This window comes from Artemia sp. Qi Xiang Cuo, chromosome 4, assembly GCF_049724085.1.
Source record: "Artemia sp. Qi Xiang Cuo chromosome 4, ASM4972408v1, whole genome shotgun sequence".
Lineage (NCBI taxonomy): Eukaryota > Metazoa > Arthropoda > Branchiopoda > Anostraca > Artemiidae > Artemia > Artemia sp. Qi Xiang Cuo.
In genome coordinates, this window is record NC_142797.1 from 32,690,382 (window position 1) to 32,710,551 (window position 20,170).

The window sequence follows — 20,170 nt, forward strand, 5'->3', positions numbered from 1 at the left end:
GTCCAGAAATCTATCGAGAAAAAAAAACAATTGATAAAACCTGAATTTGTAACTGGTTCTGTAGATTTTTTTTTTTTGTTAGCTTTAGAAAGATTAGCAGCCATAGCGGTAAGTGCTGCAAGAAGCACGGGAGCAATTACCCCCCAGAGCCCATCTTTCCACTCCCCCCAGCTGAAGTGTAGAGTTTTCAAAAATTTTGTCAAAACTAAGATAGGCCTAAATAATTCAAGCATCTATAGAAAAAAAATCCGTTTTCTTTACTATACTTTTGCCTTTACGGTACTATATGGCTGATTTTTCATTTTTCACTTGGTCATTTTCACTTGACTCCGGAAAGTCGGCCCCAACTTTGCCCTCCCCCCCCGGGATTTTAGCGAAACTACACGTCTGGTAAATTTTGTTTAATTTCTTTAATGAAAATAAAGTACCCAAAAAGTATTTTTCAAAAGTAAGGGGGGGGGGGAATGTCGAGGGGAAGTTTTCACTGTGCATGATTTTAGAGAGGTCCGTCGAAATTTGATATTTGTGGGAGACAAATCTCATATTTTCCGATCATTACAACACTGAAAGTGATTCTTATGATGAGATTTAAGTGGTTAATATATTGCACTATTTCCCTGACAAAAAAAAAAAAAAAATGAAGCGTTGACCAAAAACTTTAATCAAGTCTACTATTTTCTTGAAACTCCTTATTTTAGCATATTTCACTTCGCTCTGAATATCCTCCTCTTAGAACTGTTTCATACATAAACTCAAGCCAGCTATCAATAAGGAATTATTTCTCAATTTTGATTTCCCTGCCCATGTCACATTATTTTGGAATAATTACCCTGGAAATCCTATATGGAAAGACTCCCCAAGTTTATAAGGTGATTTCTCTTACAATACTATTGGCTAACATTTCACTAGCCCCGCCCACTGCTTCTAAGTTAATGGACCATCTTCAAAAGAAAGCCGATAAATTGGCTTCCTGATATCAAGGAAGAAAGATTAGTTCAAATACATACTTTTACCAGAATGCACAATTCTTCTTTGCAAGCTAACAACAATTGGGCTTATAACCAGCCTATATGGATGGCTGCAATGGCTCAAACGTACATGAAGCAGCCAGGTGACAGTGGGGGCACGACTAAAGATTCAGATTTATTTCAAAGGATGCTCTTAAATAGGATTTTTCAACAGCAGCAAATTGAAGCTTTGAAATTAAAAAGGAGAAACGCATTTAGTATTGAGTCAATTCTAGGTATTAACAATGATTGCAGAAGGGACGATTCAATTGATAGATCAGAGAAAGATTTCGACGGTATCAGTGATGGTGAGTCAGTCTTTTGCTATTGTTGGAAAAAAATTAAATAGCTAAAAGGAAAGTAAAGAGGGACCATAGCCAAGGTGCCTAATAAGGAAGACTGCGGGAAAGCTGTTGTCTGAGGGGAAACCAAAAATACATAGAAACTGCAAGAAGTTTAGATAAATATACATAGAAGTTTGCAAGATACGAGTAAACTATGATTCTTTTCTGTTAAAATGAACTTTTTTTTTACATTTTTCTCTTTCTGAGAATATTTCCAAAAATCTGTCCTCTCTAGCGGCGTCAATTGGAGGGGGCATGGGCCCCCTAGATTTTTCACCTCTCTCCCCTTATATTTAGAAAAATACCTTTTTCTGGCGTATTTTCATTACAAAACACCTGTTAACACACCTGTTTTACAAATTTACCCCCCTAGATTTTAAAAAGGACATTTTGCCTCTCCCAGAAATATTCATGAATTAACACCAGTAACTCTTTCTGGAAACTTAGATCTAGAGACCTACCGCCCCCCCCCCCCAAAAAAAAGTCCAGATTTTTTTAATTTGGCCCATATTTTTCGGAAATTGTGACAAATAAAGGTATGGTTCAGAAGCAATACAGAGACAGCAAAAAAAAAATGCCATTCATTTTGCCACTCAACGTTCTTTCCAATTATAATAATCGCTACTATGGCGATAGCGTCTCAGCCCTCTCTCCTCCTAATGCTTGAATATTGCTCTTGGTTATAAATAAAATTTTCCTGATTTTGTTTACAAACTTTCTTGTGCTTATTTCTCATCAAAACCTGGCTCATACTGCCAAATAATGCCAGTTTAGCAAATAATAGCCAGTGGCAGATCCAGGGGAGAAGGCTAGGGGGCGTGCGCCCCCCAACGTAGTTTAAAGTAGTGTAATTTACTTAATTAACGCAATTTACGTTAATTAAACTTGCTCATAACACAAGTCTATCGGATCACCCTATTTTGCGCGCCCCTAAAAAAATCCTGGACCCGCCCCTGATAATAGCAAATCAACAAACATTAGGTATAGTCTGAAAAATAATTTGGATAGTTTCACCCCTTTAACTAATTTCTTAAATTTATGAGATTCCGAACAAGTTCTTCAGTAATTAGCACTATTGCTGAAACCTTTTTTCGAGGCCTATTTATGGGACCAGAAATTGCACCTGAAAGAAAAAATACACTTTATTATGAAGTACAGTGGTCTATGAGGAGGATTTATGCTGTCTAGATTCTTTCCACATAAAAATCAAAAATTCTTACCAGTACTTGTTCTTGTGATTTTTTTAAAATCCTACCTTCTCAACCTCTCATTGGCACCAACACCTGTAACTTCAAAACTAATAACAACTATATTTACCTACCACCGGTATGTAAACATAAGGTAATTTAAGGTCTTTACCGCATCAATTAACCCTTAAATTTGAGCACTTAAAACTAAGCAGACTTGATTTTGGGGCATTCTACAACTAATTGCCATTGCCAATCTTTCAAAACTTTTCTGAGCCAGTAACTGTAAAAATAGCCACCATTTCTGGACTATTCTTTAAACAAAAGCGAAAATATATTTCTAGCTTCAGTAGCAATAACTTATTAAGAACGGTTGTTTTTAGAATATTAATAGTTAATTATAAAGGAACTGTAAAACAAAGGGATATGAAAATGTGTATCCTAGTGGCAGGTAAGTACTAAAAGTACAGAAATAACAGCAACAAAGGGGTATATAAATATATGTATCCTAATTGCAAGATTATATGATGGGAGTGGGGTTTAGTTGGGGGGGGGGGGTGGACGTGGTATCCCTCATATACAAAATAAAAAACTGTATTTTCCGTGAAATGTGCTTTTTTGCATTTCACGGGAAATTACACGAACGATAGGATAACCCCTTTAAATGGCGTACTATAGCTAGTTAAGACAAATTTATTTTATTGCTGACTTGAAAATAACTCCTAATGGTAAGCCAAGACATGCTAGTAAAGCGGTATACAATCCAGTAAAAATAGTCACAGGAAAACGGCGTGTTTTTCACACTATTATAATGGTGTAGATGGATGCTGGTGGATTCCAACCTGCAATCATTATTTCTAGTACCCTAGAATGATTTCTAATACCCCTACCCCTTTATTTCTGAATTTGTCTTGTAATACAAATTGTATTTTTTAAGTACGGAAAGGTTCTTATGGGTTGAGAAGCGGTTAGCTTGACTATTTTTGTTTCTATGCTTGAAAGGAAAGAAGGTGAATATAGAAAACATTTTTTTTTCAGTGTTCGGGCTTCGCAGAAGTGATGTATGGCTTTTGCAGGGCTGTTCCTGGAAATTTAACAATATGCAAAGATTTATTATTGAAAAATCTCAAGATTGGAAAAAAAGTCCCAAGATATAAACATTATATGCATTTAATATAATTTACGAGGCACTTAATATATATATATATATATATATATATATATATATATATATATATATATATATATATATATATATATATATATATATATATATATATATATATATATATATATATATATATATATATATATATATATATATATATATATATATATTAAGTTTAACATATATACATACTTGGGACTAAGATCTAAAGTTCAGGACTGACATTTCAAGATCTTGGGAAATACTAAGAAATATGGAAAAGTGGTATGCCTGTTTTTTATTAGGTAAGGAATTGTGCTTGCGCACATAATAGCCTACTACCAATTTTTAAAGACATACAAAATAAAAGGACATATCTGAGTTTTTTTTAACAGCGACGATGATGTTGAAAAACAAGCAAAAAAGTCGCACAAAAGAAAACTTGGAATAATCCCTGAATCTTTTAAATATGATTTTGAATACCTTAAATTTAAAAGAAAGCTATCCAAATACCGAATTTTTATTATGATTTTAATTTCTAATCTTTTTCAAGGTTCTCCTAGTCCAACTAATTACTTCCCTTCGCACTATCGAGAGGCAAACCGAAAGCAGCAGTCCTTAAATTTTCCACCAAATGAAAATCCCATGTTATCTCGATCAAAAAGGGTGAGAACAATATTCAGCGCCGAACAGCTAGAAAGATTAGAAGCCGAATTCGAAAGACAACAGTACATGGTTGGACCTGAAAGACTTTATCTTGCTGCAAGTTTGCAGCTTACAGAGTCTCAAGTAAGTATTTGTGCTATCTTTCCGACGTATCTTGTGCTATTTTACAAGACATAATACTTTGGAAACGAATTTGGGGTATATATTTGCACATTAGGGGTGTGGGGGTAAAGTATAGCGGTTCTGTATGCCTAATGTGTTAGGTACAATTATTCTGCATATTATGTAGTAAGGATGGCTTTCTAACTTCACACTGTCCAAATACTTTACCCCCCCCCCCATCCCCTAACGTGTAAATATATAGCCCAAATTATATATTTTCCATCTATTATGTCACTTCTCTTTGTCTTGTCTCAAGCTAAGCAGAAAAAAACTAACGAAAAAAAAACGGTTCTATAATGCGTCAACGAATGAACAACTTGAGCGGTAGTGGGTTTATCATTCAAGCACCAAAAAAAAGAAAAACATATATAGCAAAATACTTAACACAATTCTGTGGGGATAGGTGCATGTTTAGGCCTATAATAATAGCAGGCTCTAAATGTATTGCATGTGTCTCTGCTTTTTCAACCTCTGATTATTTCCCTTGAAATATCAATTCAAATTAAAATAATTATTCTGATACCCAATATTTTTTCTGAGATAATCATAATAAAACAAACTTATACAAACAAATAATATTGCTTTATATTCTTTTTTTAAGAAGCTGATAGACCTAAACAATCGTAGCCATTGCGAGAGTGCGCTACATATTTTAGCAGATATAATGTTAGGGAGAAATTCCGGCCTAGCTGTTAGTGTCGGCTATATGAATACCTGATAAACATCATGTGGCCACACTGTGAAGCTTTGATGTTAGTGGGAATCGTCGTTTAAACAATGTTGGTGGCAGGTCTGCACCCATCTTTCTGTATATATCTTTTGTTTTTTTGTCATCTTTTTTAAATATTTCCCTAAAATGTACAAACCCACAGGATCGCAGCTGTTATTAAAGTGCGTTCCTTGTCCTAGTGCATGTAATTCACGGGAAAATTCGAACCTAGCTGTCGGTCCCAGGGGCACACGAACTCTTGTAGTTAATTATAATGCAGAACTTCTATGTGATCTGAAAGTAGATTGCCAAACTGTAGAAAAATATTAAAGGTCAGGCATAATAATACGTTGGAAATCAGGGCCAGTATTTTCCCTGGGAATTAGTGACGTAGCTTCCGCAAGACATTCGTCGATTAAAAGCGCTAGGTATTGAACATATCCTCTTTCTAGCCTCTTGATAAGTTCACGCCAGATTCCAATGTCAATCGTCTCAGGAAACCGCAAACCCATCGAAAAAAAATGCACATGATTTGTCTCATTAAAGAATATATGGTTTGCGGCCGTTCCCGATTGGGTCCTTCAAGAATATCTCGTAACTTCGTTTTTGCGACTTTATTCAAGCAACAGACAAGTCGATTTGACGCTCCATGTGCCAGCAATGGCTCTGGAGGGTCTTTGCCTCTATCTTTTTTTGGGGAGATTGCAAGTTCCAACCTGAACTGGCAATATGTGAACCATCCGCGAATGCTATTAAATCGTCCTTGGCTTCTACGATTGGCATTATCATCGTTGGTGAGTGAAATAGTGTGCAGTAATTGGGTCTATTACTTGCTGGAGTAAGCAAATGCTGAAGGTTATCAATTGGAAAAAAACATACCGGTCACAATTCTGATCCCTGTGGAATTCCGCAAATTACTATGGTATTTTGTGGGATCGCTTCCACCTGTGTATGCTCGATTACAACCCCACTAATCTTTCTGAAAACATGAATTACGTGCCTGAGCTAGCTCCCCGATTTATATCAGGGGAGAAAGAGTTGGTATGAGATGCCTTAGTGGTCTATCTATACGTTTTGAAGAAAGTTGAGTACAAGAATATTGAAGATACTATGTTCATTTTTCCTATATCCATTAAAAATATCTATCAAAATGTCTGAAAAGTTCCAAGTAGCGTGCGGTATAACAGTTACTTGTTGATATTTCAATGAGAGTGTTCGGCAAAGTGGCCTAGGAGTTGCTCGAACGAAAATGGAATACAGCCTTTGGTTACTTTCCTTTTTTAGAGCTAGAGTCAGACGCAGTGATTTAGAGGCATACGCATGTGAATAATAAACTGATGTTCGCATAAAGGGCAGGGTTTCTTGGCAATATGCTAAACTTAATGGACGCCGAAAAAAAATGAAACCTCAATAGTAAGTATTTTCACAAATCGAGTAACGGAAAATTTCATTGTGCCCGACTCTCAAACTTAGGGAGGTTAACGTAAAAATCGCTGAATATAAAGGACTGACCTAATATAAGTCACTACGAATAAATCTGACTGTTTCTTTTTTTCTTCTTGAGATTTATAATCTCTGAATAAGTTTTGGTGTTTTACATCAAAACTGATGTAAAACACACACATATATTGAATACATCCGGTTTTTTTTAAACTTGAAAAACTCTATGTCTGCTGAACCCTTTACTCTTATTAACTCTGGATGTTTCAGAGGTTTAAAAGATATTGAATTATGAAAGTTAATTCCAGAACTTTAGCTTAATCAAACCACACTTTGGGGTATGACAAATCTATCGTAGAAAACTTTTTAGAAACAGAGAAGTGTTGATAGCAGTGGTGTCAATTGGGAGAGGGACAAGGGGAGGGCTATGTTCCCTTCTTGGATTTTGAAAATACCTTTTAGGGGGAATTTTCATTGAAAAGTATCCTTTTAAGTATTTCTTTTGAAAAAAATATAAAATGAAAAATCTGTTCCCCCGTAGATAATAAAAAATACACTTTGCTCTTCCTCTCCCTAATTTTTGGTTTTTGACAGCAGAAAGGTGTCACCACAAACGAGAAAGGTAGAAAGGTGCTTCTAACAAGCATGAAGGATACAAAATTGGAAATACAGGTTATTGGAATATTGTGCTTAAAAATTGTTCACAATGTACTTACTGAATATGTTAGTTAGTGTACCGTCGTCAAGTTACTTTGTTATCACCTCACCATTAGCATTTTTAATTCTATTTTTCAGCACAGTAATTTGTTCTGTATTAGCCTATTGCTAGTATTGATAACTCCTAGACTAACTTTGGAACGTTCAAACCAGCACATGTTAGAACTTAACGTTTAAGGATTAACGCTAAATAAATCATCCATATGTAAATTAAAATAATGTATTCATTATTATTTGTCTGCCACAATTCTTTTTCAGTGTTACATTCAAATAACCAGTATTTCCGACTTTTGCTCTTTTTCAATATTGCTAGAAACCCGCTTAAAAAAAAACACAATCTTAAAATGTTGATACTCTTAAACCAACAATTAAACAATGAACCTTGCAAAACATATTAGGTACATACACAAGGCCGTATTCAAGATTTTTTTCGGGGGGGGGGGGATGGGGAGGGATTATGAAATATTTTTTCTGGGAGGAGGGGGGGTTCCAAATAACTATAAAAACGCATCAAAAATGTATTTATGTTCATCTGTGTTACATTTTTACGAGTCGGACAAACATTACGAGGGAGAGGGGTTCAAACCCCCTAACCCCCTGGATACGGCCTTCTACATACATTATTATTATTCAATATATATTTTTTTTTCAAGCCTTGGGGCTTGTGAAGGCAAATCTTGGGATATTACCAAATTCTTTGTGTAACCCTGTATTCTCCGTATGTTTGTCAGGTTTTTTGCGTCTTTTCTTGAATTTTACTCTTTTTGATAAATGTAACCCCCCATCCAAAACAGATTTCTGCAGGCATACCCTAGCTCAATCATAGTAATTTTATCATACTACTTTCAAAATTTGCTAAGCCAAAAACTTAGACTATTCACTAACCTCTATTAAGCTGATCTCTTGCGCCACAACCACTGAATTGTTTCTTTGATAGCACTTAAAGCTAAAAATCCAATTTTTACAGGTAAAAGTTTGGTTTCAAAACAGGCGGATAAAATGGAGAAAGCAGCACTTAGAGCAACGGAAAGTATTGCGCAAGAATTGTGCCCGAGAGACTGAAACATTGACAGAATCTAGTGCCGATCAAGGACCCAACCACTGAAACTTTAGCGTCAACACAGACCTCTGGCGTCGCAACAATCATACATATTATGCCCGGCACTAATGGCTTATCCAGTATTCAGGGCATTTAACTAGAATCTACCTAATGAACTCAATTTGTGTATCGAAGATTATATACACCTAAAATTATGACATCTTTGAAAAAGCTGAACACCAGTTATATACCTGATAGATAGTGTAAATTTTCGTTTAGCACCTCCATACAGATTAATTCCTATTAGACCCTTTTCCCCACCGTCATGACCTACCACATAGCCTTCACTATTAATATATAAAATAAAACAAGATAACGTTTAAAAATTAATCTCGCTTAAATGAAAAAAGAACCTTCTTTTCAGTATTCACAGCGCAACGTAAATTTAAATGAAACGATTTTTTATGCAGATATGGTTATAGTGAAATTAATCCAAAATAGCCCGCGATGACACCGATCTTAAGTAAATTCAATTGAAGCTAGACGAGTTGAGTGGCACTACTGGCTACGTTTAGACATGTCCCCCTATTAATTCATGACCTTCAGCAGTTGCGCAATTATTAAGATAAAAAATTTTCCTTTGCAGTAATTAATTAGAGACAAAATTATTTAACTAGTTTAGAAAGAAAGATCTATGAACTGTAATCTTCCATATCTTTTCTCTTTTGAACTTGGGGACTATTAAGAATTAATCCACATTACCTCCAATGCAGTAAATCCAGTTCAATCAAGAATATGCTGGAATTTATTCTTGTCATTGTTAATGTGTTTAAAGTAACCCCAGACAGTAATTTTACAATAGGCCTATGCGTAATGTTCTGTCAGGTTATATTGTCAAATTTCCGGCTTTCATTAATATTAAATAAGTGTTCTTTCATATCTAATGCACCTAATGAAATGTAAATTCTCACAAGCATAGAACAAACATTGATTATCCGATAGATTGCATCGTAGCTTTTTTAAGCATTAAACATATGATTACGGTTCATGTTTAAATTTGGGAGTTAGATATTACATTTGGTACAAATGTGAACTAATTTATTTTAGTTTATTGAGTTGATTGTTCACCATATTTTATTCAAGTGTGTGGTTATTATAGTGAAGAAACTATAAGAGCAACTTCCACGTGTGACCCAGAAAGTAGCCTAGAAAGAATAGTGTTCCAAGAAGTTTCATCGACTCGAACTCATGAAGTTTCATGATGTTTTATGAACTGTAGTTCAAGAAGTTTCATGAACCGTAATTTTACATTACCGTCTTGTCGTTCTAGTCGTCATATCATCATAATATATTTCGTCAGTGACATGTTTCTGTAATTTTGTTGTATGTCTATGTAAATAATGATGAGCAGATTAAGAAAATAAAAATAAAAAATAAACCGGAATATGCAACTATTGAAAGTTTCCTCGGATAGCTTCCTCTTTTTCTTTTGTATGGGACTTAATATATTAGGGAAAGAAAAAATTAACTTAATGTTGCTGGAATATTGACCCTAAACTAGAGAGATTTACTTGATTATTATTTTATTTCTTTTTTTCGGTGTTTATTACATTCATTGGTATTAAAACCGTTAGTAACATTCCAGACCGTATCCAGGGGGTGGTGGTTGAGGGTTTGAACCCATTCCCCAAAAAAATATTTGTCCGACTCGTAAAAACGAAACGAAAATGCATACAAACATAGTTTTGATGCGTTTTTTAAAGCCTTTTCGTACCCCCTCCCCCCGAATAAAATCCTGGATACGGCCCTGGTATCTTTACTATTCCTTTGAAATTCAATGAACCATCAAAATCAAAAATATTTCTTTCTTCTTAAAAGGACAGTACCATATGTTTGTCAGTGTTGCCACGTTAGAACTAATTGGTTAAATTTGACAATGCTTTCTTTCCGTGAATTCTAACACTAGCAACCTATTAGTTCCCAAAAACCACTACACCTTCAACGGAAAGCTACAAATTCTCAAGGTGTTTGGTCCCATATGTTGTTAGCTTTTTCATCCACGTTTCTTGTTTTTGAAACTTGGCACCCGTTACTACCAAAACCGCATTATTGCATACGAATAAGTTTTTCGTTAAAAACTACATTCCCAATTTTTCTTAATATATACCTGACTGTATAAACCCCTACTTAACCATTCCAAGCAATAATATTTTATTTTCACTGTCCTTGGTAGTTTGACCAGCAGGGTAGGGGAACGTACGCATCATTTTCTTCGGGTGGATGGAGGGGAGGTTGAAATTGGTAAAATAGCTAAAAATAAAAGCACGCTATAAGGAAAATATAAGAAACACTGGGACAAATCGTCAAGGGCTTTAGATGGAGGGTAGTGAGACTGGGTCTGAGTGCCCGTATAGGGATATTTACATCAAAGACCTGGATAAAAGTCAAAAATGCAAAGTTGCAAAACCACGAAAAATGTTTATATTTTGAACTCCCAGGGATCGGGTGGACAACACAAAGAAATGCAGAAATCCGGTCGAGTTGTTTCTTGTCCGTTGTATATTTTTCAGTTCACGCGAAGTGATGGTTTTAATCCTCGCAATTCCTCGGCACTCATGCTGCCCCAGACTTCTCTACCTTTTTTGCGGTTAAGCATATGTATGTAATCCTTACGTTACACAAAAAAAAACCCACCAATAAAAGGAGAGCTCACCCTGCAGCACCCATATTACAGGGTTAGTCAAAAACATTCCAAGACAGAAAAATTGTCATGAAAAACTACTTTGTTCTTGCCCATTCTTTCTGCCTGCTTTAAAAAGGCGCTAGATCTTTCAATTTACGAAAAAATGAATCTTCTTCCAATTTTCTGGGACCATTGGTTCAATGAGATTACCCATGGGATAAAAACAAACCAACAAACGCGCATCCGCGATCTTTGAGCCAGGAAAAATGAAAAAAATCGAATTTTTGTAGAGAGACTTGAAACCTCTGCCATAGAGTTCTCTGATATACTGAATTTGATCTTACAATTTTAGCCGTCATTATGGTTTGCCTGTTTTTTTTTTAATCAATCAAATTTTCGTTGGCTCTCGACTTCTGTTGAGTAACTTTGAACTTAACGAATTTTACATATTTATAATTACCATAAAAATGCAATTCCTTTGGTGTATCTATGTCAAAATTCACTTTTTAGAATTTTCATTACTATTAGCACTTGTTGCTTTACTTACAGTTCGTTACCCCAAACTGTTGGAAGACTATAAACCTTCCCATCAAAAATTAAAAAGAGTGCGAACGCTAAAGTCCATCAGCTTAGCAGCTGGCCAAGTATCGCTGAGTTCCTCCTTCGAACTATAGATTAGGCTAATAGAAAAAAATTTAGAGGCACAAACCTCCTTTTTCCAACACAAACACACATAAAAAAGATCGGACTAGTTGTACATCAAGAAGGCACACCTGTGCCTCTTTAAAGAGGCGACCCACCACAATGTTAAGCGATTTCCGGTCCTAGCGGTCGCAGAGAGACGGCGGTGATTTCATTTTGTAGCCTAAGCTCAAACTAAGAAACATGCAAAATTTCACCCCCCCCCCTCCGACTTTATCTTCATGGAGGAAAGTGTGCCGGAAGTTTCGACCCTCCCACCACAGCCCCCCTTTAACGTTGTCCGATCGGGCTGAAATTTAAAAGATAAGCTTTCCTAGGGCCTGGAAGCTTATCCTCAAAATTTAAGCTCAATCCAATAACTCCTTCCCTGTTTTCCAAAAACCAAATATAGCCACTTAATGTTCATCAAGTTATTTTTTTTATCAGCCACGCCTACAGGCCACAGTTGGCAACGGATCCAGGTTAATGAGGACTCATTCGAAGCGGAATTTGACCTGTTAGGGCCTTTTGATATTTTCAGACCGAAAAAATTATCCCCCGAATTTAAATTTACGAAAAACCTCGTTTTTCAAGGAGGAAAGTGGGCCGGAAGTTTCGACCCTCCCACTACAGTTCCCCTTTAACGTTGTCCGATCGGGCTGAAATTTAGAGGATAAGCTTTCCTAGGACCTGGGAGCTTATCCTCAAAATTTCAGCTCAATCCGATCACTCCTTTCCTGTTTTCCAAATGTTTTTTAATGTTCATCAAGTTTTTTTTTATCAGCCACGCCTACAGGCCACAGTTGGCAACGGATCCGGGAGGTCTCATTCGAAGCGGAATTCGACCTGTTAGGGCCTTTTGATATTTTCAGACCGAAAAAATTATCCCCCGAATTTACATTTACGAAAAACCTCGTTTTCCCATAAGAGCCCATGTTAATTTTTGAAATTCCTAAAAGCATAGTATTTCATTATTAAATTAGATCAAAATAGTCCTCTTAACCCGACAAGACCGACTGCAAGCTTCCGAAAATTCCAGCTCTTTCCCAGAAGTTTTTTTTTTATCGAAAATCTTACTTTGTATTCGCTTGCGTCGAAAATAGATTGCAGAGACTTTGACAAAAAAAAAAAAAAAACGTTGGGTTTTTTCTGTTGCCGAACCAATAAAAATAACTAAACAAATCTCTGATAGTACAGTGGTCAGTATTCCTGTCAGTCATGCGGAAGACCCGGATTCGATTTCCCGTCAGAGTAAATTTTTTAATATATTGAATTTAAAGTAGTATCTCTTAAATTTAAATTTAAAAAAAGAAACTCAGTTTCTTTTTTAAATCCAATCTATTAAATCCTTCGGCTCAACAGGCGTCTCCAGAAGAATATCACAGTCGGCCTTCAGCTTACAGGTAAGTCTCCACTGCTTTGATAACATGCCATATGCCCGCATGCTCGAAGAAAAGTTGAAAAAGGAAAATCTTACTGTGCATTTGATTTGAGTATTCAGGAATTAAAAGCCTTAACACAAGAATCTTTAAAAGCGGGGGGTTTGGGGGGTGGCAGCCTCCCAACTTTAACTCCTGACACGATTAGCTAACAGTTAGTCAAGCAATAATAAATAATAAACTGTACAAAAACGTGCAGAAACTATTCGAAAAAAACTACGTTTTCTAAAGAGTTAAAGAAGCTGAGTCACAAGTTCGAACCTTAAAACGTACAGGGATTAGGAGATACAGTTGGGGGGCTGCCGCCCCCCAACCCCCCCCCCCCTTTTGTAGCCTTTTTTGTTAAGATTTTTATTTTGGGGGTCTACCGCCCCCCTCAACCCCCGCTTTTTCCATTACAAAGAAATGCTTTGCAACACGAACGAAGTCTGCTTGAATTTTTTACCGTACGAACATCCTATTGCATCTCTTTGATTAGAAACAGTACTGAGCCTGTTTGCTGGATTTTTTACAGGAGATTTTTCCCTAACCGATAACAAGCTATAATGTGATGAACTTAACAATTTTGAACAGAAAAACACAGGGAACAGAAGAAGGGCTCTGCATAAAAAAGCAATTTAGGTTCAGGTAGGTTCAGGTTCATCTATTTTTCCATCATACATAATCACACTGAATACATAACTATACCTGGCACAGAGACAAGTTTGTAGTTATAACTGTAACAGACTGAGTTGTCATTGCCAAATTCTCTGAAGATTTAAAAAGAATGCTATTGAAACAGTTTCATTCGTGTTGGTACGACCAACTGGTTGCAGGCTACAGGACTTGAAAAATCTTAACAAAAGAGGCTGCAAAAGCGGTTTTTTTTTGGGGGGGGGGCGGCAGCCCCCCAGCTGTACCTGCCATGATTATGAGCTTTTCTCTTACCTCCTAATAGGTTTTGTTTGGGATTAGTTTAAAAAAAATTCCACAAAATAAGTTTTAAAGGAAAGTAAAAAACTCCATTAAACAAAAAATGAGCAAAAATAAAATCAAATAATCTACCAAGCTTGAAACTACCACAAATCAGCATCGATAAATAAATGAAACCCAAAACGAACAGAAATTACAACAAATAACCGAGTCAAACTCAAAACGAACAGAAATTAACATAATTTGGGCTCAAAACCACTATGCCTTCCCAAGACCAGAACATAACTTGCTCTTTACTGAAAAAAGTATAAATGTTTTTACTTTTATAGCTTTAATAAATGAAATAATATTAACATTTTGATTACTAAATATCAGTATGTGTATATTAAACTGGCAATGCACATTCATTTGTATTTTTTTTAGTAAAGTGCAAATTCTGTTCTGACCTGGGAAAGGCATAGGGGTTTTGAGCCCTACTTATGTTAATTTCTGCTAGTTTTGAGTTTGACTTGGTTATTTATTGTAATTTCTGTTTGTTTTGGGTTTCATTTATTTATCGATGCTGATTTGTGGTAGTTTCATGCTTGGTAGATTATTTGATTTTATTTTTGCTCATTTTTTGTTTAATGGAATTCTTTACTTTTCCTTGAAAAGGTTATTTTGTGGAATTTTGTGGAAAATGTTTCTTTAATTAATTTCTGTTCGTTTTATATTGACATAATCTTTTCAGGGAAAAAGAAAACAAACCTTTAAATATTTTCGTTTTTTTAAGAATTTATAGTTTGGCCTGCTATTTGAATGCCGGAGAAAAATTTTCAGCAATTTTTAACAACATACACCCTTTTAAAAATCTGGACACAAATAGTAGTCTTTAATTTAGTTTAATACCTCCTCTAGTTGACCTGAAATGGAAAGCTTGATACCATTCACAAAAAAATCTGTTTACTTTCTTTGATAGCTTGGATACACTTACGCTATTTTGATTTGGTTAAATTTTAAGAGCAGAAGTAGCCCCGAAAATTTGAACATAATAGCCTCAGTCGTTCTTGGGATACTGCTGAGATGCCTTATTGGGAATTAGCATTAACACAGTGCATTTTTATTTAATCTTAAGACAACATTTATTTTTAAAAATGAAGGCAAATGGGAGGGTGGGCGTGGGAGGAGGATTAGTTTCCCTCTAATCACTTTCGAGTATTAAAAAGGGCATCAGCCCATTCTATTTTCAATGGAATAAGCCCTTTTCTAAGTTCCTACGACAACAACTACTTCGATACAAAGTGTCCTGGTCTAAACAACAACAACAACAAAAAAATAAAATATTATACCCACATCGATCTTTACTATAAAAATGTCAAGCCTTCCAATCCCTTTCGACTATTAAAAAGGGCACTAGGCATTTCGATTTCCAATTGAATGAGCATTTTTGAGTTTCTACGACAACACCTTCTTATATGCCACCAGGGCATAAATTACAACCCTTACCCTAAGGGCTGTGAGAGTGGTTGTCATCCTCTAAGACCTAATTTCCAAAGCTTTCAACTACATTAAACAAAATGACTATCTCAAAATTTTGATTGTATGTGTCCAGGAAAATGGTGGGCGTGAGAGGGGCGTTGACCGCTCTCCAATCACTTTCAACTATTAAAAAAGGCACTAGCCCTCTCAATTTCCAATCAAATGAGCCCTTTTGAAGTTCTACGACAATACTTTCAATAAAAACCTTATATGCCCCCAGGGCATAACTTACAACCCTTGCCATGAGGGCTGTGGGGGGGTTGTCATCCTTAAAGACCTAATCTTCAAAACTTTCAATTACGTTGAATAAAATGGCTATCTAAAAATTTTGATTGGATGTGTTGGGGGAAAAGGTGGGCATGAGAAGGGGGTTAGTTGCCCTCGAATCACTTTTGAGACTGTTAAAAAGGGCACTAGCCCTTTGAATTTCCAGTCGAATGAGCCCTTTTCCAGGTTTCTACGACAAAGATTTCAATAAAAACTTATAAACTCCAGGGAATACCTTATAACTCTTGCCCTGAAGACTGTGAGGGGAGTGTTCTAATCAAAGTTATAATTTCCTGAACTTTAAACTGCGTGGAACAAAATGGCTATCTCAAAATTTTGATTGGATGTTTTGGGGAAATGGTGGTCGTGGAAGGGGTGTTAGTTGTCTTTCAATCACTTTCGACTATTAAAAAGGGCACTAGCCATTCCAATTTCCAATCGAATGAGCTATTTTTGAAGTTTCTACAACAACGCGCTCTATAAAAACCTTACATGCCCCAAGGGCATAAATTACAACCCTTGCCCTGAGGGCATTGGGGAGGGGGGGGGTCATCCTCAAAGACCTAATTTCCAGAACCTTCAAATACGTTGAAAAAATGACTATCTTCAAATTTTGATTGGATTTGTTTAGGGAAAAGGTGGGCGTGAGAGGAGGGTTAGTTGCCCTCCATTCACTTTCGACTATTAAAAAGGGCACTAGCCCTTTGAATTTCCCATCGAATGAGCCTTTTCTAAGTTTCTACGACAACGCTTTCTATAAAAACCTTATAAGCCCCCAGGGCATAACTTATAACCCTTGCCCTGAGGGCTGTGGGGGAGTGTCCTCTTGAAAAACATAATTTCTATATGAAAATCAACTACGCTGAACAAAATTGTTATCTAAAAAATTTGGATTGGATGTGTTTTGGGAAAAGGTGGGCGTGAGAGGGGGGTTAGTTGCCCTCAAATCACCTTCGACTATTAAAAGGCGCACTAGACCTTTGAATTTCAAATCGATTGAGCCCTTTTTCAAGTTTCTACGACAAAGATTTTAATAAAAACTTATATGCCCCCAGGGCATAAATTATAACCGTTTCCCTGAAGACTGTGGGGGGAGTACCTTGCTCAAAGGTATAACTTCATGAACTTTAAACTGCGCGGAACAAAAAGTCTATCTCAAAATTTTGATTGGATGAGGTTGGGGAAATAGTAGGCGTGGAAGGGGTGTTAGTTACCTTCCAATCACTTTCGACTATTAAAAAGGGCACTAGCCATTTCAATTTCCAATCGAATGAACCCCTTTTGAAGTTTATACGACAACGCTTTCAATGAAAACCTTATATGCCCCCAGGGCATAACTTACAACCCTTGCCCTGAGGGCTATGGGGGGTTATGATCCTCAAAGACCTAATTCCCAGAACTTTCAAGTACGTTGAACAAAATGGCTATCTTAAAATTTTGATTGGATGTGTTTGGGGGAAAGGTGGGCGTGAGAGAGGGGTTAGTTGCCCTCCAATCACTTTCGACTATTAAAAAGGGCACTAGCCCTTTGAATTTCCAATCGAATGAGCCTTTTCTGAAGTTTCTACGACACTGCTTTCTGTTAAAACCTTATATACCCCCAGGGCATAACCCTTGCCCTGAGGGCGGTGGGGGAGTATCCTCCTCAAAAACATAATTTATATTTGTAAACCAACTACGCTGAACAAAATGGCTATCTCAAAATTTTGATTGGATGTGTTTCGGGAAAAGGTGGGCGTGGAAGGGGTGTTAGTTGCCTTCCCTTCACTTTTGACTATTAAAAAGGGCACAAGCCACTCCAATTTCCAATTGGATGAGCCCTTTTCGAAGTTTCTACGACAACTTCTTCGATACGAAGTGCCCTGGTATAAAGGGGAAAAAAATGGTAGATTGTGCCAACATCATTCTTATATGCCCCCAAGGCATAACTTAAAACACTTGCCCTGAGGGTTGTGGGGGAGTGACCTCCTCAGAAACATAATTTATATCTGGAAATAAACTTCGCTAAACAAAATGGCTGTCTCAAAATTTTGATTGGATGTGTTTCGGGAAATGGTGGGCGTGGAAGGGGTATTAGTTGCCTTCCGATCACTTTTGACTATTAAAAAGGGCATAAGCCACTCCAATTTCCAATTGAATGAGCCCTTTTCGAAGTTTCTACGACAACTTCTTCGATACGAAGTGCCCTGGTCTAAAGGAAGAAAGTAATAAATAATACATTGTGCCGACATCGTTCTTATATGCCCCCAGGGCATAATTTAAAACCCTTGCCATGAGGATTGTGGGGGAGTGACCTCCTCAAAAACATATTTTCTATCTGGAAATCAACTACGCTGAACAAAATGGCTATCTCAAATTTTCCATTGGATGTGTTTGGGGGAATGATGGGTGGGGGGGGGCTAGTTTCCCTCCAATCACTTTCGACTATTAAAAAGGGCACTAGCCACTCCAATTTCAAATTGAATGAGCCCTTTTCGAAGTTTCTACGACAACTCCTTCGATACTAAGTGCCCTGGTCTAAAACCAAGAAAAAAAATAATAAATTGTGCCAACATCGTTCTTTACTTAGGCAGCGCTATTGCGCTGCCTATGATTATGACGTTACCTTCTGCTGCAAGTGATAATGACAAAATTTCAATGATTCCCTTCCTCATCCTCCAACAGAGATGGAATTGAATCTGGACTCCGAAAAGGTACAACTAAGACATTAAATGTTACTTCTGATTAAGTTTGGCTGATATGCAATACCTTTTTTGACTGATATTCTGATGACTAAAATTAAATACCCCTCTCCCCTGACTGACTGCAGACATATTGGTCATGGACCGAAAAAGGCGCTACTAAGACACTAGCTAATACTTCTCGTTGAGTTTGGTTTACGTTCGTAAACACCTTCCGGTAGATGTCCTACTGACAATGATATAGCCTTCCTCGAAGAGATAGGATCAGATCTGGATCCAAATGACAAGAGGAGGACACTATTTTTAAATTCCTACCCAATTTTGGTGAGATATGATAAAGCTTTCTCGTAGATGCTGGTCTGAACGAAATTTAAAGATAGGTGTCTTCATGAGGGCTTTGTGGGACAAGAACCTTTTAAAAAGGATAACTAAGACACTTACTCTTACTTCTTTTCAAGTTTGATTGATATGTGACAACCTCATCTGGTTATGCCCTAACAGTAAGAATTTAAGAATTATGGTTTTTTTTCCCCTAGAGAGGTCAGGTAGGGCCCACAGCATCAAGCGGTATAAACATGAGACGAGCCCTTATTTCCAACAAAGTCTTACTTCTAACCAGGTTTAGTTCAGATTCGACACTTATCTCTAGTACACGTTGTCAGAATAATAAATTAGTAGCCCCGCTGCACCTACAGAGGCTGAATTGCATCAAGGGGGCCAACAGGCACAACTATGACGCTAGCATGAACTTCCTATCCAATTTGCTTTAGATTATACCACTCCTTTTGTAGATATGCTGGTAACGAGCTTTAGGACGCCCTCCCCCCCCCCTACAAGCTTTGAGTAAGATTGCAAGTGGGTATATCCCAGTCTAGTGCTGAGCTTGTTCAAGCACGATATTCAAAAACATGCAACGTTCAGAAAAACAGTCAACATTGAAGGGAATTCAAATAGTACAGAAACAATCTAAATTTAAAGTTCTATAAGAAACGCATACAAACCGGAATTTGGAATTTCAAATTTTCATGACTGGAAATCTAGAAGAGAGTAAGAATCTTGAGCTTAGGTTCTCGAAGTTCATGATCTACACGAGTCCAAAGTTGCATGATCCCTACGAAGCTGACTTTTGGATCTGGGATAGTTTCCTTTTGTTTCTTTTTACATTACTTAATATACTAGGAATAAAGCAGTTCTTAAATTCAAAATATTGGAAATTACCCAAACATCAGGGTATGCTTTTCTCACTCAAAGCTGCATATCGTTGATCACGAGAAAAAAAGAAGCTTTAGTAATGCTCAGCAACAGAATTCAAATACTTTCTGTTTCATGTTTTCAAATTTTCTTTAGCCAGATCGGTCAGCTGGCTCCTTAACTGACCTCAGCCAAAATTTGTAGCTTGGTGTATTACCTGCAACTTAGTAAAGAACTACGTAACAGTATTTAGAAAATATTAATCTTCATTCAGATTCAACTGAACAGAAATATGTAACCATGAGAAGAAACATTTGATAATTTGAAAACGAGCCAAATGCCACTCAAAAATAAAAAAAATCATCATTGAAATAATCGGT

General features: G+C 36.6%; 1 protein-coding gene across 1 annotated transcript; it reads left to right on the forward strand.

The window, feature by feature from the left end:
• The first annotated feature begins 1,017 nt into the window (after positions 1–1,017).
• On the forward strand, positions 1,018–9,728 carry LOC148953023 (uncharacterized). The gene is made up of 3 exons (XM_089087503.1): positions 1,018–1,315; positions 4,239–4,474; positions 8,347–9,728. The coding sequence occupies exons 1-3, from the start codon at positions 1,018–1,020 to the stop codon at positions 8,482–8,484; spliced, it is 672 nt and encodes a 223-aa protein (XP_088943629.1). The 3' UTR covers positions 8,485–9,728.
• The last annotated feature ends 10,442 nt before the right edge of the window (positions 9,729–20,170 follow it).

Coding starts and splice junctions, on each gene's coding strand:
- LOC148953023 (XM_089087503.1), top strand. CDS start 1,018: ATGCACAATTCTTCTTTGCAAGCTAACAACAATTGGGCTTATAACCAG. Junction 1,316..4,238: donor TTTCGACGGTATCAGTGATG/GTGAGTCAGTCT, acceptor ATCTTTTTCAAG/GTTCTCCTAGTCCAACTAAT. Junction 4,475..8,346: donor TGCAGCTTACAGAGTCTCAA/GTAAGTATTTGT, acceptor CAATTTTTACAG/GTAAAAGTTTGGTTTCAAAA.